This window comes from Sceloporus undulatus, chromosome 5 (genome assembly GCF_019175285.1).
Source record: "Sceloporus undulatus isolate JIND9_A2432 ecotype Alabama chromosome 5, SceUnd_v1.1, whole genome shotgun sequence".
Taxonomy (NCBI): Eukaryota; Metazoa; Chordata; class Lepidosauria; order Squamata; family Phrynosomatidae; genus Sceloporus; species Sceloporus undulatus.
Window position 1 is genome coordinate 167,552,954 of NC_056526.1, and position 20,882 is coordinate 167,573,835.

A 20,882-nucleotide genomic window follows, 5' to 3' on the forward strand; every position below is an offset into this window, starting at 1 on the left:
TGATGTTGTTGGATTGCAACTCCAAGCATTTTGCACCACAGACTATGCTGGCTTGGGTTGCTGGAAATTGCAAAGAAATAGTAAATTTGCTTTATTCTGAGGGATCCACTAATTACTTTTAAATCCAAACAAACTGTTTAATAAACCAGATAAACTAAGAATTTTCATTTTAAAATGACTGACACTTACCATAACAGTACTATTCCAATATGATTTAATGCATTATACAGAACCTTCTAAAAATCTGTGCAACAGTCTACATTTATGGCCTTTGCAAAATTAAAATGACAAATCCCATTTCTGACATGAACACTGGCAGGATGAAGAAAGAATAGCATAAATATCCTGAATGGTAAAGCTAATTAGTGCTCTGATTCTCAAACAAGTTCATTGATATTCACTGGATAGCTAGATTGTCTAGTAATGTACATGAATTCTTTGAACTACTTGCAGAGCAATATAATGACCTCTTGTTCAGTGTGAAATCAATATTTACACTTGTACTTATATGCAAGAAAGTACCCAAAGAAGAAAGGTAGAAAGCCATGAACAGGCATACATTTAGCAGCAGATGTAACAAAAATGAACAACTTATGGTTTGAAGTGAGGCAATATTTATTTTTAGTTGTTTTTCACTAAAAATGACCCTCCAGCTGTTCCATGACTGATTGAGTTTATTTGATTCCACTGTTGGCCATGGTAGGAGCCTTGCACACACCCTTCCCCTTCACTTCAAATGGCACTCCTTTATACATAGCAACACACTCATCATTGGTATGAAGATCAGGCTGTATCTGCTCCCACATTTTCTTCTTGGGATTAAGTTCTTTCTCGGGTTCACCTATTAAAAACAAACAGGAGACATGAAAAGTTGGAGTAGGGAGAGATTATCTCTTTTCAAAATGCACCAGAAATGGTATGGGCTGACCCAAATCAACATGTTTTCATTGACATCAATTTTATTTTATTTGTAAATTCTAATTTTATCTGACTTTGACAAAAATACTTTTTCTTTCTGGTGAATATATGGTACCATGCTGACAGAGAAAGGATTTAAGTATAACATGTATTTCCAGTTAAAATGAAGAATGGAAAAACTTAAGCTGATACAGATGCAATACCTATTTTAAGCAATAGTTAAGGGATGCAGACTGGACCATAGGATTATGTACTCTTATCCTTCATCATCTTCTCACCTGCATTAAAATTCCTTTGTTCCTCCACCATTAAGGTTAATCACAGCTAACACTCATCAAGGTTTCCTTCTAAAAAGAGCTTTGTTTAAAGCTGGTGAGTTTTAATAATGCTTAATGTGTGTTCAGATCACAACTAAACTAAAAAAACCTGTTAAGTTCTTCAGAAGAACTATAAAACACATTCTGACAAAAACAAGGATGCAAAGACAAGCAGACAAAATATTTTAAGTGCTATTTTAAAAGATCACATAACTCAAATATGCTCAAGATGGTTAGGAGAGAGGGGAAAGCGGTGGACAAAAATTCTGTGGCCTTTCACGTGTAACCCAATACTAGGGAAAAGAATAATGCCCTTTCCACACTACTTGGTGAAACTGCTGAGAACAGTTAAAGGGGTCAGAGCAATGGAATAACACAAAGCCCACATGTAGGATTATCAAAACAATTTAAGTGAGCAAGGTGTTCTGCTTCCCATCACAAATATGAGAGACCATGCAGAGCAGCAGTAATGCTTTATTTCTTATTCCTTTAGGATTAGCAATTAGTGCCTGCATTAATACACTTGCGAAGAGAACATGCTTTCTAAAACCCAGGACTTCTGCAGCACGTTAATGGTGCTCCTGTATTGCAACAGTAGTATAAAAAAGGAACTCCAAATGAAATGAGAAGTGTTATTTACATTGGTTTTGTAATGAATTTGAAAAATAATGACAATGAACAATATAACACATATTTTTCTGTTATCACTTTTAAGGTGACAGGTACTAAACAGTATGCATGTCAACAAATTGTAAACACCTGGAAGTCGACTAATCAATTGTGATGTTGTACACTATTTCCAAATCCAAAAACCTATGAAATTTACGCCCCCAAGCCTTTACAAAGTAGCAAAATAATGAGTACAATTCATTGATCACTTCCCAGCTGCCAAATAAGAAGAGGAATATTATTTGAAGCAGACTGTTTTCATGATGAGCACTGTCATACAACCATAACCCTCTATATTAACCAATCTCAAACAAAAGCCAAACAGAAAATGTGGGTGACCATAGCATAACATTTGCACTTAAGACTGCATAACCCCAATGATCCAATCATTTGGGATTTTGATCTCTGTCAGTAAATCAGGAGAGATACTTTGGTCATGCCAAAGTAGGCATCTACTACTGCTACTACCGCTACTGTTTTTCTCCAGCATTTGTTTTTATATTCTTGAATTAAAGAGCAAAAGCCAATATTAAATCTACTGGGACCAGAAACAGATGAATAACCAAAACACACTTCTGAATTACTCCAGTTTGAGACCACTTTAACTGCCCTGGCTCAGTGCTAGGGAATCCCAAGAATTGTAGATTATTGTGGCACCTGAGCTCTTTGACAGAGAAGGCTCAATGTTTCACAAAACTAGAGTTTCCAGAATTCCCTACCATTGAGCCAGGACAGTTAAAGCAATCTAAACTTGGATTACTTCTGAAGTGTGTTTTGGACGAAGATATTGTTATCAGTGAAAAGAAAATGAAGAACACCATCACCAATTTCAGCTTCACTATAAAACAAGACAAATGTATGTACAACTTCCCTTCAATCTGACCGCTGACAGGTTTCAACCTTAAAACAGGTACAACGGGTTTTAGAAATCAGAGGAAGTACATACAGAAAACCAGAGTGCTGTAGTGGTTTAAGTGCTGGACTATGACACTGGGAGACCAGGGTTTGAATCTCTGCTCAGCTACAGAAGCCTACTGGGCAAGTCACACTGTCTCAGCCTCAGAGGAAGGCAAGGGCAAACCCCTTTGAACAAATCCTGCAAGAAAACCCTGTGATAGATTCACCTTGTGTATGCATGCACTTGCAAGCCGTCTGACAACCCCACGAATTCCATAGGGTTTTTTAAAGCAAGGAATATTTGGAGGTGGTTTGGCAAGTTCCTTCCTCTAAAATAAAGCCTACGGCATCTGGAATTTGCTGGTCTCCTATACAAATAGTAACCAGGGCTGATTCTGCTTAACTTCCAAAATCATACAGGATGGTTGCCATAAGTCCATAATGGCTTGAAGGCACATAACAAGAAATGGACAATCATTTTCTCATGGAGTTTGTTAATCTGATGTTAATTCAGTTATACTATCAGATGGCTGGGAATCAACCTTTCACCTCAGCAGTCACCATACAATTAATTACAAATAGCCCACCATGCTTCTCTTTGAAGGACAGCCAGAGAGAAAAGGAAGCGTCAGCGTTTCATGCAAGTCCCCCACTTCTTACAAATCAACAATTTACCTTTAGAAATGTAAAAAAGAACCTGAGAGATGACCAGCTTCAGCAACAAAAAATACAGAAAAAGGTTCAACCCAACTCCAATTTTCAGCTGCGTTTTTCAAATACAGAAATACAGCAAAGCTAAATAAAACAAGAATTAAATTGCCACAAAGGTGAAGACACTTCTTCCAAAATGCAAACATTATAAAGGCAAATTTAGTTTTAATAATAAACTAAAATCTGGCTTTTATTACATAAACACCTTCTGGATCTTATTAAAATTTGCTTTGGAATACCCAGGCAAGCTCCCCTGGGATCTGTGGTGAGTTTGTATTAGATTAGCACAGGCACCACTTTTAAATGTTACCAGAGCACCATGTTGTATGTACTACAGTAACCTCCCCTCCTCATCCTTTTTTTAAAAAAGAAACAATCATTATGAAGAAAATTTATAAATTAAACTGGAGGAAACTAATGATTCTTACTCTTCAGACAGAATTTCTATTTTCTAAATATGTAGAGCAAGCAAAATGACAAGCAAAATGTACTCCCACTCAAAGTAGCTCATGCAATGAAACCATACTAAAATTCAGCACAGAACATGCAATGTATCATTCAGAAAAAGAATCAGAAATGTTAACAGGGATATTCTCCCAGATTTTGACAAAAATTTCTTACCAGCATACTTTAATTTCATTAAACATATACTTGCAACAAGATTCTAAACTGAACATTCCTGGATATCTAATTGCAGTCAGTATAATTTTATAGTTATTCATAAATTTTCATTTACATTACCAAGTAAACTAGACTTGCATAAATTAATACTGAGGAAGATTAAAAGGAACTTATGATACAATGTATATTTCCAAAAAGGACTATGATACAATATGTATTTCCAAAAGGGCCCATAGAAGTCTCAACTGAGTGCAAAATGATTCATTATACTATACCTTTAAAATGCACCACAGCTTTATCACTCAAAGCAAGTAAGTTTGAGGGGCATCAGTTTTCTATTCCTAGAGATAACCATATATAGATCCTGTTTGTTTGCACTGGTATAAATGCAAGTAAACTGCCTCATTAACATATGACCAAATGTGCCAGGTCAAGTGACCCACTGAAATGAAATGCAGAGGACATAAAGAGCATAATAAATGTGTCAACAGGTGAAAAGAGGATCTGATTCAAAGTATAGTTCAGCAGATAATACAAAAATATTCCTAAAATGCAGCTTGAGCTTCGTTTTGGATTCTGAAGTGTCTCCTTATTGCCTTTTCTACATCAGGTATCTGTTCCTGCAAATCTTGTTTGTGTTACTTTAAATGTTTAGCTTTTACTGTATTCTTTGTATTCTATTAATACTATGATACAAATACGATACAAATCTACTAAATAAATAAGTACTTAGATACTATCGTTAAAATACTTGATTGAATAACAAAAAGATTGTTTTACCAATTCTCCATCACTCATCTAAGTCTCCTTCAGCTTTTCCCATTTTGGGAATTGGTTATCTCCCTAGATGCACTTTTCTGACATTCATTTCTTTTATTGACACATACCAGAACACCATGAGAACTAAACCAGAAATACAGCTTCATTTTCATGCCAGAAAGAGCCTCCTGCACTATTAAGCGTATTCTTGATGTTACTGGTATTGTTTTGCAGCTACCAGATTCGTGAGCATTTATTTCTCTTTGGTGTTTAGAGACCAATCACATTTAAAATGAGTCATAAATCCTTCATTTGGAACTTTTTAAGTTCCAAAGTTATCTCGTGCTTTCTGACAGAAAGGAAGCAATGATAAAGTTTGCAAACCCTTTTCTCTCTCAGTGCTACTTAATTCCTCAGTACAACCAATGAATCATGTGTAACTTTTTTGCTGTGGCAATGAGTGGGGTAGAAGTGTATGTCTTTCTCACACACACACACACACACACACACACACACACACATATATATATATATATCAAACAGGAGTGGTAATTATACTGTATTGGGGCCTCTAATTGTCCCACTACTACCAATTGTAGGGAGCTTTCCTTTGACTGCACTGACTACCACCAAAGGTGGGGCCTTTCTAAAGGGCCTCATAGTTCCGGTGTGGGAGACTTTATGGTTTAAAATCCACTGCCACCACAAGCAGCCTGTGTCTCATGTAGCACCAGACCAATGCTATTATAGCAGTGTTCCAACAGGAACATGTATAAAAATATTTATTCAATGGAAGATAAACACTGGTATAAACATAATAATAATAATAATAATAATAATAATAATAATAATAAATTTATTTTTATACTGCTTTTCCTACAGATCAAAGTGGTTCACAGTCATTAAAATTCTATGACCCATGTCATAGTACAATATATCATACAAATCCAAAAATACAATCAAAGTTTAAAAACATATATAACAGCAATCGGGTATCAGATAACAAGCTATTCCAGTAGGGACTAATTTCTCTACAGCGAGTCGGGAGGGTATGCTACCCGGAACATACTTATTAAATGGAAGAAAAACAAGTCAAGATCATTTAAGTGTGCAGAGGCATATTACAATGTTCAATAGCTTGGATTACAATTACAATCAGCCCGCCATACCCACGGATTCAACCATCCATGGCTTGAAAATATTTTAAAAATATATAAATTCTGAAAAGCAAACCTTGATTTTGCCATTTTATATAAGAAACACCATTTTATTATGTCATTTGTTTAATGGGACTTAAGCATCCACAGATTTTGGCACCCACATGGGGGCCAGGAACCAAACCCCAGTGGATAACAAAGACTCACTGTACTTATTTAACTATTAATTCTGTATCAGTCACACAACTAAAATGTTATGTTTTATATAAAATATTTATTTCAGTCATACTACTAAAATGTTATTAACTAAAATTAAGCAGACTAAAAACCTAACCCTATGCTCTCTCCTTCTTAATCATGATTTTTCAATCAGGCTTCACTGGAATCCTAGGGTTCCATGAGAGGTCATTAGGGGTTCTGTAAGAGATTGAGATTAGGGAAAAAACAACTTTTTTGAGCTGCAGATATAGCTTTTATGCAGGAGTTCCCTAAATCCTGAAAAAATATTTCAATGGTTCCTCCAGGATATAAAGGTTGAGAAAGGCTGGTGTAAACTGACCTCTCCTTCACCTAAACCTCAACTCTTTTTGTATCTCCTCATAATCTCATCTGAATCTGTTTATCATCTCTCTCTCTCTCTCTCTCTGTGTGTGTGTTTATGTGTCTTCAGATGTCCATTAACTTATGGCAACCCCATGAATTTGATTGCGTTTTCATAGGCAAGGAATATGGTACTCAGAGGTGCTTTGTCCAGTTCCTTCCTCTGAAACATAGACTATAGCACTTATGCTGCATCCACACTACTGTACAGAAATAATTCAGTTTGGCACTGCTTTAACTGCCATGGTTCAATGAAATGGGAATCTGGAAATTGTAGTTTTGGGAGACAATTAGCCTTCTCTGTCAGAGAGCTCTGGTGTCAAAATAAACTACATTCCCCAGAATTCCACAGCACTGAACCATGACAGTTAAAGTGGTGTCACACTGGATTATTTCTGCAGTTCAGACACAGTCCTGGTATTCCTTGGTAGTCTCCCAACAAAGTACTAACCAGAGCTAATACTGCTTAGCTTCCATCATCAGATGGGATCAGGTAGCTTTAACTTCCCCTGACTAAAACACATTTCAAAAGCACATTCAAACTCAGCCGGTCGCCATCAACATTCCATGCTTTCACCCTCTCCAACAGACCACTTACCTTATCATATACATACTATATAAATAATGATACATTGCCTTACTTTCTATAATACAAAAACTGTTCACAACATTACATGCAGTCCTCTAAATGTTGTTTAAGTGCAATTCCCAGGAGCCATATTCCATGCAGCCAATGGTAAAGAATGTTGAGAGTTGCAGTCCAACAATGTTTGGGGGGGGGCATACCCTTCTCACTACAAAATTCCACCATTCCTTTGCTTGAAACACCTTACAAATTAACTGAAAAGAGCAATCGAATCCAACAAAATGAAACTATAATCAGTTGCAACAAAGCCACAATAAAATCTGATTGTAACAGGACCACAATCATCCTCAAAGGGATGACATTTGTTAGCATCAGTTTCCAAAGCCTTCCTCAATGTGTGAGTTTAACATATATCTACTGATCGTTTTTGGAAATGTGATGACAAGAAAAGAGATTCCACCTCAGCGTTAGAAAGAACTTCCTGACAGCAAGAGCTGTTCAACAGAGGAATATGCTGCATTGAAAGGTAGTGGAGTCTCCTTTGGAAGTTTTTAAACAGAGGCTTGATGGCCGTGTGATGGAGCTACTTTGTGTATTCCTGCATGTCAGGGGGTTGGACTGACTAGCCCTTGTGGTCTCTTCCAACTCTATGATTCTATGAACAACTGAGTATTTCAAAAATTTAGCTTACTAATACAAAAGCTGAACAGAAATTAGTGAAGCTTATTTAAGAATCTGTTATGAATGCTAAGGCAATAGTGGTAGATGAAAACAAAACTGGAATTGATCAAAGAAAAAAATTAGCACAGCCATGAGTACTGTTCTCAGATATTACATGTGAGATAATAAGAGTGGTTTATATATGACATGAAATGCATCAGAGTAAATGAACACAAACTTTCCCATTAAAATCTAAACGTGCATGCACTTAAGGATCACTGTCATCTCTGTAAAAATGACATTTAACATTTCTTCATGCTCCAGACATACCTATTTAAAACTGATAATATAATTTGGCATAGCATGCCAATTTCTTAAATGTTGTTGCTGTGTGCCTTCAAATTGTTTCCAATCTATGGCAATATTAAGACAAACTCATCACAGGGTTTTCTTTTAATAGTTAAAAGGGCAGTGTATACTTTGCATCACAAGTAACATGTAACACAAAATTCTCACTAATGACAGTGATAGCACCTGCCCATGTAGTCTTGAAACCACTGACCTTTTCTCCTGTAATTATCCTATACTACACACTGTGTAATGCTATACAGGGTGTACACATTGGTACTTTTTGGTAATGTTACGAATTGTGTAGCACAGAAAAATAATTTTGGGATTAAAAATAAATCTGTTCTTCCTGGAAGCCTCCAAGTTTCTTGCAGGCGTCCAAGCCTCTAAAGTGCTGAATTTAATGTATATTTTCAAAACTATAAGGAAAATTCCAGCTGCCTCCACTTTGGAAAACACACACAGAAACACAAATGTGTTTCCTGGAATAGGGACAGTCCTCAGCAGGACCTGGAAGATCACAACTGGACTGAATATCCATGAATGTTTTCCATCTCTTTTCTAGAATATGACATAACTGTATAAAATGTAGTTTCTCCAGTAGTACGAAGAGCATTTTTTTGCATTAGTTTAAGAAACAATCATGACTTTTTTTCCTAATTAAATAAAAAATACAACTGATTGTACCTAATTGATCAAGATATCAAGATATGTTAGTTCTATTTTTAGCTTTAATGGAAAATATTGTATAAATCAGGTAGACAATTTAATTCTGAGTGCATCTAGGATGCTTTTGCTTACCAGGAAAACCTTCAAATGTAATTCTGTCTCCCGGAACAACTCCACTAGGAGGAACTAGAATTTCCACCTTTTCTGGCGTGCTAGCACACATCAGCATTGCCTGGGACAGCACTCCTCTCATTTTTACTGGCTTGAGGTTGCAGAGAAATATTGCCATCCGGTTTTGTATCTGGACATGGACACATAGGTTTTAGAAAACAGAATTTAGTTAGGCCTTTCTGAACTTCTTCCATAGTGCAGAACTAAGACAAGTGTAATGCCATGTAACACAGGAGGTAAAAATATGCAGATACTAATATGTTAGCAACAGTCAACATTCTTTTAAGACTAATTCAAGAGTAAGAGCCAGAAAACAACCAATTAAGAGCTGTCTTTTAACATACAAACACAGTAGGGTGCAATAAAGACACTAGATCTTGAGATGGGCTGTGATAATGCCTTAAACAATGTTTTCCTAGCTTTGCTTTCTTTGTGGTCCTGGAGTTCAATTTTAACAGTTACAATAGGAATTTGGCTGAAACATCTTTCTTAATTAATCAAGAAAAGAAGAACCAATTTGCAAGGTGGTTTACCATTCAGGATGTAAACATGCTTACTGGTCCCAAATGCCAAAGACAGGATGGATATTCTGGAAGAAATTAAATTAAAATGGTTGCACTACAACTCATTCATTTAATGTAATAAATGCTTGGGTTTTCCTCTTCTTAGGAAACAATAACATAAATACCATGACGGGGCCGCATTTTGCCAAGATAATGAATAAACAGGGAATCAATTCAAGATATCCAACAAAATCAAAATACATTGTATAACCTACAAGATGTCCTATCCTACACTACTTTTGCACAGTATAAAAGCAGCAGTTTTCAGTAATTATCTTTGCCCTGTAAAAAGGAAAAGCAGATTGGAATGAATTGACAAAACACACTACAGAAATAATCCAATTTGAGATGGCTTTAATTGCCAGGGAATTCTGGGAACTGTAATTTTGTAACACATTTAGTCTTCTCTGTCAGAGAGATCTAGTGCCAAAATAAACTACAATGCTCAGTTAAAGACTGCTAGTTAAAGCAGTCTCAAACTGTTAAAATAGTCTCAAACTGGATTATTTCTGCAGAGTGTTTTGGATCTGGATTAAGCATAATGTTATACAGTATCTTCCATACATTAAAATAATTTCAATTGTTTCAACAAACTATTGAAGACATTTAAGCCTCATCTTAAGTGGAAGACCAACTAAGGGAACAAAGGCGGTGTACAGACCGCCCCTTTGGGGCGGCCTGCACCCACCCCTTTCCCTGACGGATTGGGGCCTCAGCTGCCACAGCGGCAGCCCTGAGGCTCCGATTCGCCGCTTGTCCAGGCCGCGGGGAAGTGGCAAAAGGCTGCTTCCCCGCGGCCTGGAAATTGGTGTCCTTGGGGCTTCAAGCCCCAAGGGCACCCCGACAGCAAGGGAGAAAGGGACTGCTTGGCCCCTTTCTCTTTGTATCGCTGGTGCGGCTGTATACAGGCCGTGCCAACGATACGTGTGGCCAAAGGAGCTCCGAAACTGAGCTCCTTCTGGTGCCGCTGAAAGGGGCCACAAGCGCCCTTCAGCGGCGTCAAATCACCACGTCCGCACCTCCCCATTTGGAGGCGCAGCCATGACGTCGTAATGGCAGCTCCCATGTAGAAAGGGTGCCACCATTACAACGCCGTGGCAACATATTAGGGTTGCGGGGCATCTGGAAAGGACGCCCCGAGGCAACCCTAGTACGTGTGCAAGCCGGTCTGTACAGCACCAAAGAGCATTTTCTCTTCTAGAACACTGTGAACTGTAAAGAAGAAACAGAACACTAAATATAATCTCCTCCCCTTAGCCCAAATATGATTTTGGATGAGCTTTAAGATGTAGATGAAACCTACTGCTATATGTTTTGCCAGAGAGGAATTCCTTCTCAGTGCAACTCTGGCTATCACAAATGTCATTGAATCTGTCTGGATCACAAAGGTTCCACTATATTGTATGTAACTGGCAAAAAATAAAATACCATCTATGCTTTAAAATATACTGGGATACAGATGACACCAATAACAAAAGGTCTGCCATATTTTTATGCAATTGTTGGAATAATCAAACTGGCAAAGCACTCATGCATTGAGCTAGCCTTATAAACTATGTGTTTATCTCTGAGAAAAGGAAAAAAAAGCAGTATGATGAAATGTAGGTTCTATACTGTAAGGTCTAGGGTGTCAAGTTTTAAAAAAGGGATTAATGATGCATGAAGCTTGGTACTTTTCCTTACTGAGCAGCAATAACTTGTCATGGGAAACCTCTTCTGAAACTAAGGTCCAAAACACACGGCAAAAATAATCCAAGCTGAGACTGCTTTAAGCGCCCTAGCTCAATGCTAGAGAATTGTGGGAACTGTAGTTCTGTAAGACATTTTGCCTTCTCTGTCAGAACGTTCTGGGGCCACAACAAACTACAATTTCCAGGATTCCTAGCACTGAGCCAGAACAGCTAGTGGTGAAAGATAAGTTATAGTGCTTAGCAAGAAATAATGCATGCTTTTTTCCACATATTTCCTCCTGATTCACAAACAATAGGAAGAAATAATATGAAAGTAGGTTTTTCTCCCCCCACAAAATTGCTTAGATTATTTGTGATCTGGCTGAACTGCTTAATATGGGGTTGTACAGCTGAAGTGGCTTTAATTAACAAGAAAATGATGCCCAACCCTCTTGCCTTAAGTTCCAAAATACAGTATTACAAGTGACTAGCACAGGAAGCAATACTGATGCAAGAGTAGAAGATGTAAGACTATGGGTCACTACTACACAAACAGAACGAGTAAAATTCTTGGAATAGATTCAAATTGAAATGTTGACATAAATAGAAGATTTGTTTCGGTATCTGTGTTTAATTCATTTCCAAAGTAATAAATTTAGGATTCTGAGATTTTCTTCCCCAGTATGGGGAAATGCTGAAGGAAATGTTGAAATATAATAAAATTGAAAACATTCTAAAAATAAAACCTATTTATCCAAATAATTTATCAAAGAAATTTAATCTGTACCTCTTCTAAAGGAACATGTTTCACTAGACCACTGACAACAGTTCTAGGATTTGCTTCTCCAACATCAACTTCCTCAATATATAAAGTATCAGCATCAGGGTGTTTCTTTGCTGTAGTAATGCAACCAATACGAAGATCAAGCCGGGAAACATCCAAAGGCTTTGAGTCATCATTTGTTGCTGACGGTTGTTTCTTCTCTTTCTTTTCTCCTACTGAGACAAGTTAGAACATTCAAAAACTTTGCAATGTAATTTAAGCACATTTATAAAAATATGCATTTCCAATTTTCCCCATATAAAAGAAAACTATGTTCTAAATCTAGTTACTAGTCCTAACTACAGTAGACCTACTGAATTGATGGAAATTGGTTAAGCTAACACTCAACATCTGTAAGTCCACTTTTGTTAAAACTAACAAGTGGATTTTGGCCTCTCTTTGTGTGTATGTGCTATATACTCTATCTTGAATCAAGACATTAAATACTACAATTCTGCATCAACACATTTCCTTAAATAACTAATAAGGAAACATGGAAGCATACCAGAACAACTAATAATAATAATAATAATAATAATAATAATAATAATGTAATCGTTTCAGCATACAAAGGATAATCCTTAGGGTTGTGTAACTGTATTATTACTGTATTAGAACAAAATCAAACAGGATAAAAAACCTACTGTATATACTCGTGCATAAATTAAAAAAATTGCTAAAAATTGACCCAAAAAACCCTGGGTCGACTTATACACGGGTCAAGATGGTAGTGGGCTGGACCCCAGAAACTCTTCCACAGTTCACCTCCCCTCTTCTTTCCCAGTCCTGAAGGCAGGAGGACAGGGGCTGGGGAAAGGCTGGGGGGAGGACTCTTGCCTCCCCTCCTCTTTCCCAGTCTGGGTGTCTCCCAAAGCAACAGCTGGACTGTAGAGGAGGAGGAAGAGTGAGCATTTGTCCCTGATGCTTTTTCCCTAGCTGGGCTGTCTCCCAAAGGGACAGCTGGGCTGCAGAGGGGGAGGAAAGGTACTGAGACCCAAATTTTACCCTCGACTTATCCACAGGCCTTCTCAAAATTCCCGATTTTGGCCTCAAAACCCGCCCTTGACTTACACACGATGTTGAATTATACACAAGTAGGATGGAATGTTGAGCCACAGATTGCTAAGAATGTCAGCTCAGGAAAAAAGGAGAAATGATGGTAGAAGAATGGAACTAACATGTCTGAGCCTCAAATATAGTATGTGATAGGACAGAATTCTCGTTATTCTCCTTTCTACACACTCTGCTCATCAATACCAACTCTCATATTGATGAAAGAAGTAATATATTTTTTCTACTGTTTATCATACATACTCAACTATAAGTCGACCTCATGTATAAGTCGAGGTCAGGTTTTGGGGCCAAAATTATGGATTTTGCCATGGCAGGGAATAGGTTGAGGGTAAAACTTGGAGGCACCTTCAGTGTGTGTATGTGTGTGTATGGCAACAGAGACTCCCATTGGGGTTTTTTGCTTCATCATTTCAGCCAGACACGGAGGCAGGAGATGGACTCTTAAACGAACAGCAATATCAACCAATTATCCAGAACTCTTTCTGCTTGACTCCAGAAAGAAAGAAATTCTTCTCCCCATCACATGGGGAAATCTGGAAGAGATGCTATCACATTACCATAGTGACCCGTAAATAAGTCAACCTGGTTTTTTGGGGTCAATTTTTGGGCATAAAGTTTTAGACTTATAAATGAGTATACAGTCACCCTTCCAGGTCTGCGGACTTGAGATATGCAGACTGGGAAATCCACAGAGGGGCAACCAGCATTAATGGCAATGGCGTGCACCCCATTCAAGCCTATGGGCCTTGAATATGTACAATATTTGGAACATGCAGGAGGTGGGTATCCGGAACAGATCCCCTGCGAGTTCCAACGGCCAACTGTATACAGTGTTAGCAAAATACTTCTGCAGTATTACCTTTCTTCTCTGTTTTGTCTTTTTTCTTCTTTTCTTCATTTGTTCCTTTTGGTTGGTCCTTGGGAACAGATGGTGTTACTGCAGCAGATGCTACTTGAGAAAAACTGTCTGAAAATGACACTGTAGACAGTGTTTCACTGCTTGGTACTGAGACTTGTTTCACTAAATGCAAACACAAAATAAGATTCATGTTATTTTTAATGCAAAGATATTCTAGATTTAGCTTAACCAAATTGCTATAAAGTAATCCATCTAAAATCCTGGTGTGCTAGTTAAGATTATTTGGTGAAATATAAATCAGTGTAAATTGTAATGTTAACAGAAACCTTTGTTTGTGTATCCAAGTTCATTGTCATTTGCACACAAATTTACATACTCTTCTGGCTTTTATTGGCAAGCATCATGAAAACTGATAGGTAATTAAAAAGCAAACAGCAGCAGCAAGATTACTATAACCTAATCATAGTTAATCAGAAGCATGTCACACTGATTAAAATGAGATATGCTTCAGTTTTATTTCTGCTTGGTATTGATTTCTCTGATGGATTTCTGTAGTTAGTGTAATATGGATTAACATTATAATAGAAACACAATGAAATATACAAAAAAAACCTCTTTTTTGAAGGTGTTGAAAGTTAATGTTTTGGAAAACTGTCAGTTGCATCTGCATGTTTTTAATAAGACTAGTGCATTAATACTTTCATGTAGGATTAAAAGTTATATCCAATGAAATCCTTTAGTTAATACAAGTGTTAGCAAAATGAGGAAAAAAACAGTTCCCCTTTCTAATCTGCAGCTGAAAAGTATCCTCAAAAAGTTCACTTGAGTTTTATTTCTCTCTGATCTTTCTTCCATGATGGGACTCAAGGCAGCATACATGGAGTTCTTGTGGACTTCCATAAATACACTGACTACACCAAGACCTGAAAGCTTCAGCAAGGTGGCTCCACGTATGCCCTAACATGCCCTAGGAATTATACAGAGTATTCAAGTATTCTATCTCAAGCAGTTCCAAGTGCATGAAAAAGTAGCCTCTTTCAACATACTTTCAGTACCTTCCCCCTGCATTTTTTTTCAAGTATTACTTCAGGCTGAAATGAAGAACTGTGGTAACGTAACACAATATTACCCTCCCAGCCCAAATTAATTTACCTCCATTTCGAATTTCTGCCTGGATCAATTCTTGTTTTAGCACCTCAATTTCTTTCTTCAGTTTAGCATTTTCAACTCGAAGTTTCTTCTCTTCCCTCAGAGATGCCTGTAAGACTACAGGGCGCAGACATCACATTAAGAATTACTAAAGATAGAGTTTATTAAGCAGTAAGTTTATTTTTATTTTTTGCCTTTTGGTAACAATCTGAGCTCTACTATCAAACAAACAAGAGGAATAGCCATGACAACAGAGAAAGCTTCAACATAGCAACTGAAAAGAAACATGTTCTTTCCATTAAAGGTCTGCAGCAAGGAGAAGGAAATTTGAATTCTATCCCCTCCTCTTCCATGGAACACTTCTATCAGAACTTAGCACCTTAGTGTTCCTAAATATTTAAATATTTTTTACCACACCATATTATTGTCAAAACACTACAGTAATACCTTCTGTGCCTAAGGTATTTTGTAATTCATTCCATGACATAAAAAGAAATAGAGTTTCTTAATCAGATTGACTCTCCACCCCTCCCCTTCAATTTGGCACCTGTTCTAAGAAAGAAATGTTGCTCTAAGGTACTTGTGGGAATACAATTGGGAACAGTATTATGTGCCTATTACAATGGAATGCATAGCCAAACTGTTTATTCTTTAAAACCTTCTTTCTTACTACATGAGGAAAGCTGGGATGGAATAAAGATGACAGACCATTTCATATAAGATGCAGTGAAATGAACTCTAGAGGCACTACCTTAGAGCTATGCAGAAACTGTTGAAAAGTTTGATCTCTTATATTCATAAGCAGAACATTTGTCTGTCAATTCTAAGCCAAACCACTTGCTTGGGAATTGAAACAAGGCAAGGCTTCGGTTGAGACACACTGGACAATACGCTAAGAATATTCAACATGAAGAAAATATGGAAAAAACAAAACAAAAAAGGGGAATTGCACATTTTTATCTTGGATCTATAGTGCCCACAACTTATTGACTGCAGCCTACAGTGGCTGTTCCACATACGACCATCAAAGTATAATTGACAAAGGACATAAGGCAATATTATTCAAATGGCTTTAACAGCAGTTCTGGATCATAAAAATGGACAGATTAGGCTTTTTTAATAAAATTTCAATCTTGACAAAGTTAAATAGAATTTAATACCTACCATAAAACTGTTAAATAACTAAGTGCTAAATGTAGGTGATCCTGGAAAAGAGCACAGGTCACAAGGAAAGGGCAACACATATAAAGTCACAGGTTGAAAATCCCTAGTTGAAGGACCTTTAGTTCAATCTCTCTAGCCTCTTTCATTTTCTAATATCACTAGTGCTCAGCTGGGCAAGATCTCAAAGCAAAATTTTCAATTAGAGAAGGTTATGCTGGGTTAGATAGATTACTTATGTGATTTCTCTAAGGTAACTTCATATGATGAATTTTAACAATGTCAGAGCAAAAGGGAGTATAGGAGAAATACTGTTTTATTACTCAGAGAAAAGTGTTTGACTTTTGGACAGTTCACACTCACTCCTTATACTTCACCAGAAGAATAGTATTTCTAAAGTTAGTTCAAGACACAGCACCTTTGAAGAGATATTGGAGAAGTCCATATTTTACTATACTAATTAAATAGCACTCCAATAGTCCTATTTCTTTCCTTTGTAAAGAGCTTATATTTCTGTTCTCTAGTCATCTTCCAAACAGGAGTTACATTTTTATTCTTTTAGCTGGTGCTTTCCAGGTCCACAAGCCACTGTATTAGTAAAGTAGAATAATAACAGAATGCTGCAACTATTAAGCAGCATATAAAAGCAGCTATAAAGAAGCAGCCTAATAATGAAATCATTAGTAAAACTACTAAATCATCCAACTTAAGCATTATGATAAAAATGAGATAACTGTGTGTGCATATAGCCAACCAATTACCATTTTCAAGGTACAGAATTTGGAATATATTAAGCTATTTAGGCTTTAATTAGAATCAGTTCTGATGCAACAGCTACAGATCTGCACACCCTCTCTTAATTCTCTATGTGAAGTGAGCATCTATTCTTTAGCTCAGTAAATAAAGTAAGAAATGCATGACTGGAAATTATTTTAAGCCAGTGTAGAAGAAATAATAGATCAACTGATGTATGCTATCATACATAACATTCTAAAACCATTTCTTTTTTAGAAGTATTACTACAATATGTTGACATCGTTTTCTGGACTTTCAGCATGCTTCTGTTCCTTCCACTCTTTGGAACCATCACCCTCTCTACTGTCTCATCCATCCATCATTTAGGGTGAGCAGAAACAGTTATGCCTGCTGGAATTTTGTAAGTTCTTTGACATCATTTTTCTATGCACCATCCTTTGCTTCCTTTGTTATATGCCCCTGACCTTTACCCTCAACTGATACTAGGGGATGGTTCAGATCAAAATCCCCCAAACCTGCCCTCCACTTATACATGAAATCAACTTATAGTCAAGTATACATGTTATATTTGATATACCAGCTCCACAGCTTACACTCAGTTGTTAGTCCCAGTTGGAGTAAACAACTAAATCAACTCCTGAAAGGTAAATCATTATTTAGGAAAATTTCCCTGATCCAATAGATCTTTTCTAGTTAGGAACAGCTGTGGGTCTTTGACTCATGCTTGTTTAATTACCACTGAATTTAGCCACTGCTGTTCATGCGCTGCTCTAACATCTGTATTTGTGTAGTGCACCTACAGCAGTGCTACTCAAAAGGTAACACACTGAAAGACAGCATGGACATTTGCACTGGATGCCAGTTGCTCTCAAGTTAGAAGCAAACTTAGTGATATCTGGTTACAAAATCTTCAGTGTCCTGCCACACTCTCTCCCATATATATGTTCTCATTCATCATTTATTACAGTGTTAAATTCAGCATCTTCCCTAGTAAATGTTACCAAGTAACAACCAAATCATATTCATTTGATTTTTTTTAGATGTTTGAAAACTTTTATTGTGGGATTGTTTGTCTGTCTTACTGTAGGAAATGTAGAGCCAAAAATATAAGGTTTTCCACATTTGTTCACAGCCAGAAGCTTTACAGTACTTATTAATTTTGTGTGGATATTTAACTATAAAGATTTATATCTTACTAGCTTTTTCCTTTAGAAGAGCAACTTGTTGCTTGAGGTATTCAATAACTTGATCTGCCTCTGCACCCTTCTGCTCCAGCCTGTTCAAAACTGCGTTGTTGGCTGCCATTTTCATCAAAGAACGGACTAAAATCCTGAATAAAAAGAAACAGGGTAATGTGAACATTTTATTAATGCAATTATCTGCAGCTTTATTTTGAATGAATTGACTGAAAACCAACTGGTGCTGACAGAATAGAGAGTCTAATAATAGAATAAATTGGGTTTATCCCATCTTTAAATTCACACTGAAAGGAATTTTCAAGTTATGTTTATGGTATGACCTATCGTGACAGATCCCCTGTCCAGGTAGCTCACTAAAACATTATTTGGTGTTTTACTTTTGTGCTTGTTCAAAGCACAATAAAAGTTTTAAAAAAACATGCTTCTTCCATACAGTTTAAAATCTATTTGCTTCTTCTAGGCCAGGCAAAAATAAGGATGAGAATCAGACAAAGCTCAGCATTTTCAAGGCCTACGAGTTTTCACGAGAGTAATACAATGGTCAGGAATGGGGAAATGCTATCTTGTAGCAGAAAGGTTCTCCATACTGATTGTAGAGGACCTGGACCTGGCCCTTCCAAAGTTGTCCCTCTCCTCAACTACCAAAGCACGCCCCTCATCTGGGGATTGGAAAAGCAATTCTCCAAGAGCTAGCTAGGAATGTGTAAATCTTACTGTTATCTCTCCCTGCCTACAGGACATAGTATCATAGTGTTGGAAGAGACCACAAGGGCCATCCAGTCCAACCCCCTGTCATGCAGGAACACAGAATCAAAGCACCCCTAACAGATGGCCTTCCAGACTCTGATTAAAAACCTCCAAGGAAAGAGACTCCACAACACTCCCAGGGAGTGTGTTCCTCTGTTGAACAGCTCTTTCTGTCAGGAAGTTCCTCCTAAAGTTGAGGTGGAATCTCTTTTCCTGTAGTTTGAACCCATTGTTCTGGATCCTATTCCTGGAGCAAGAGAAAACAAGCTTGCTCCCTACTCAATGTTATCTGAATTGATCCAGTTTTAAAACTGAAAGCATATACCACTTTCTAAGTGACTGAGCAGCAACTGGTTCTTCTCAGTTATTTATAGCTGCATACTGCTTCAATAAGCTAGCAGTGTATCAGTGATATTTCTGTCTTATGTATTTGGAAGAGTTCAGAAGATATGCATAAGATTTTACTATTTGAAATGTACAATACTTATTCAAAAGCTGAAATGAGCACTACAATAATTCAAAGATGGGTTTTTACTGTAGAACTTTTAAAGCTCTTCCTTTTAACTAATGAAAAACATTTCCCACGTCTGTGAAATTCAATAGATAACATTATCTAACATGAATTTAAGGGACCTTATAAGAACGAGTCTTCCAAAGTTCTGATGATACAAATTTGACCTATTTGTGCTTTACAAACATTGTTCAAAAATGTTCAAAAATAAAAGTGATAGTTTGTCAACATATCAATTTAGTCTGACATTTTACACCTAAGACTGAAAACAGTATTAGGAGGAAGATGGAGCAAACAGAAATATTACCTATGGCTTAGCAGTCAAGACTCTCTCAGTCTTCTGCTTTGGCCATGATTAGAGCGATCTATACAAGAAATCACAAATGAGGGAAACGTAAATACAAACCAAACAAAATCTTTTTTTTTCTAATCATATTCATACAAGGAAGATCAAACATTTAAATTTCTGTTCCAATTAAGCAAGGGAAATTAATTTATATAGCTATATGAACATATAAACATACACTTTGTCTTGTAAATTGCTTTTGAAAACTATTGTGGTGGGACATGCAAGCTAACCCATTTCTCAAATTCACTTGCTTTGTTAATGAACAAATCAAGATATTTCTTCTTGCTCAATTCACATTACATTAGAACTATGGAACATAGTTTAATTGTTTCACAAATATTTATTTGTGGAACCATGTTAAAAACACAGATATGCTTTCATATTTTTGGTACATGGCAACTGCATATTAATCAGGAATTAAAACAAAGTGTAACCTCTGAGTTACATCTAAGTGTACTTCTGTTTTAAGTTTTTTAAATTAGGGTGCAATCCTATGTGCACTAACATGGGAATAAACCTACTGGTTTTGGTGAAATTTGCTTTTGAGTAGACAAAGGAATATGCATTTACTCATTAAGTGTGCTTCTGTTATAGTTCCACTACAAAAAGACATCATTAGAGAAATTTAAAAGGCTGATGCACTAGTTGCAGGGAGACCCTCAGTTTTGACCTGCCAAGATTTCAAGCTTTGTTTGCTGAGCTAGTCAGTAATACTGCTATAAGTACACACTGTTCTAGTTCAGTCATACCATGGGCAAGCAAGAAAAACACATGAAACAGAAGTACAGTGAATGTTTTTAGTCCTGCTGAGCATGGTAGATTCTTTTCAACAGAAAATTAGTTTTCCTGTTGAGTAACAACAGTTCATACTTTCATGTACCACTGAATCCACTCTTCATCTTTCTTGACACTATGCTTATTGTGCGCCATGACTTCAT

At 36.8% G+C, this 20,882-nt stretch overlaps 1 protein-coding gene across 5 annotated transcripts in view; it reads right to left on the reverse strand.

Moving 5' to 3' along the window:
• Positions 1-597: 597 nt before the first annotated feature.
• The window catches only part of AIMP1 (aminoacyl tRNA synthetase complex interacting multifunctional protein 1), a 30,447-nt gene continuing 10,162 nt past the window's right edge, over positions 598-20,882 (reverse strand). For 2 of the 5 annotated variants that reach the window (XM_042468482.1, XM_042468485.1), the window contains 7 exons: positions 19,903-19,960; positions 18,335-18,468; positions 15,225-15,338; positions 14,073-14,234; positions 12,104-12,315; positions 9,045-9,213; positions 598-841 (listed from right to left, as the gene is read on the reverse strand). In XM_042468482.1, the coding sequence (XP_042324416.1) occupies positions 675-841; positions 9,045-9,213; positions 12,104-12,315; positions 14,073-14,234; positions 15,225-15,338; positions 18,335-18,449 (939 nt within the window). In that variant the 5' untranslated portion in view covers positions 18,450-18,468; positions 19,903-19,960 and the 3' untranslated portion in view covers positions 598-674. The remainder of the gene's footprint in view (positions 842-9,044; positions 9,214-12,103; positions 12,316-14,072; positions 14,235-15,224; positions 15,339-18,334; positions 18,469-19,902; positions 19,961-20,882) is intronic. The other 3 variants (XM_042468480.1, XM_042468484.1, XM_042468481.1) reach the window with 2 other exon arrangements.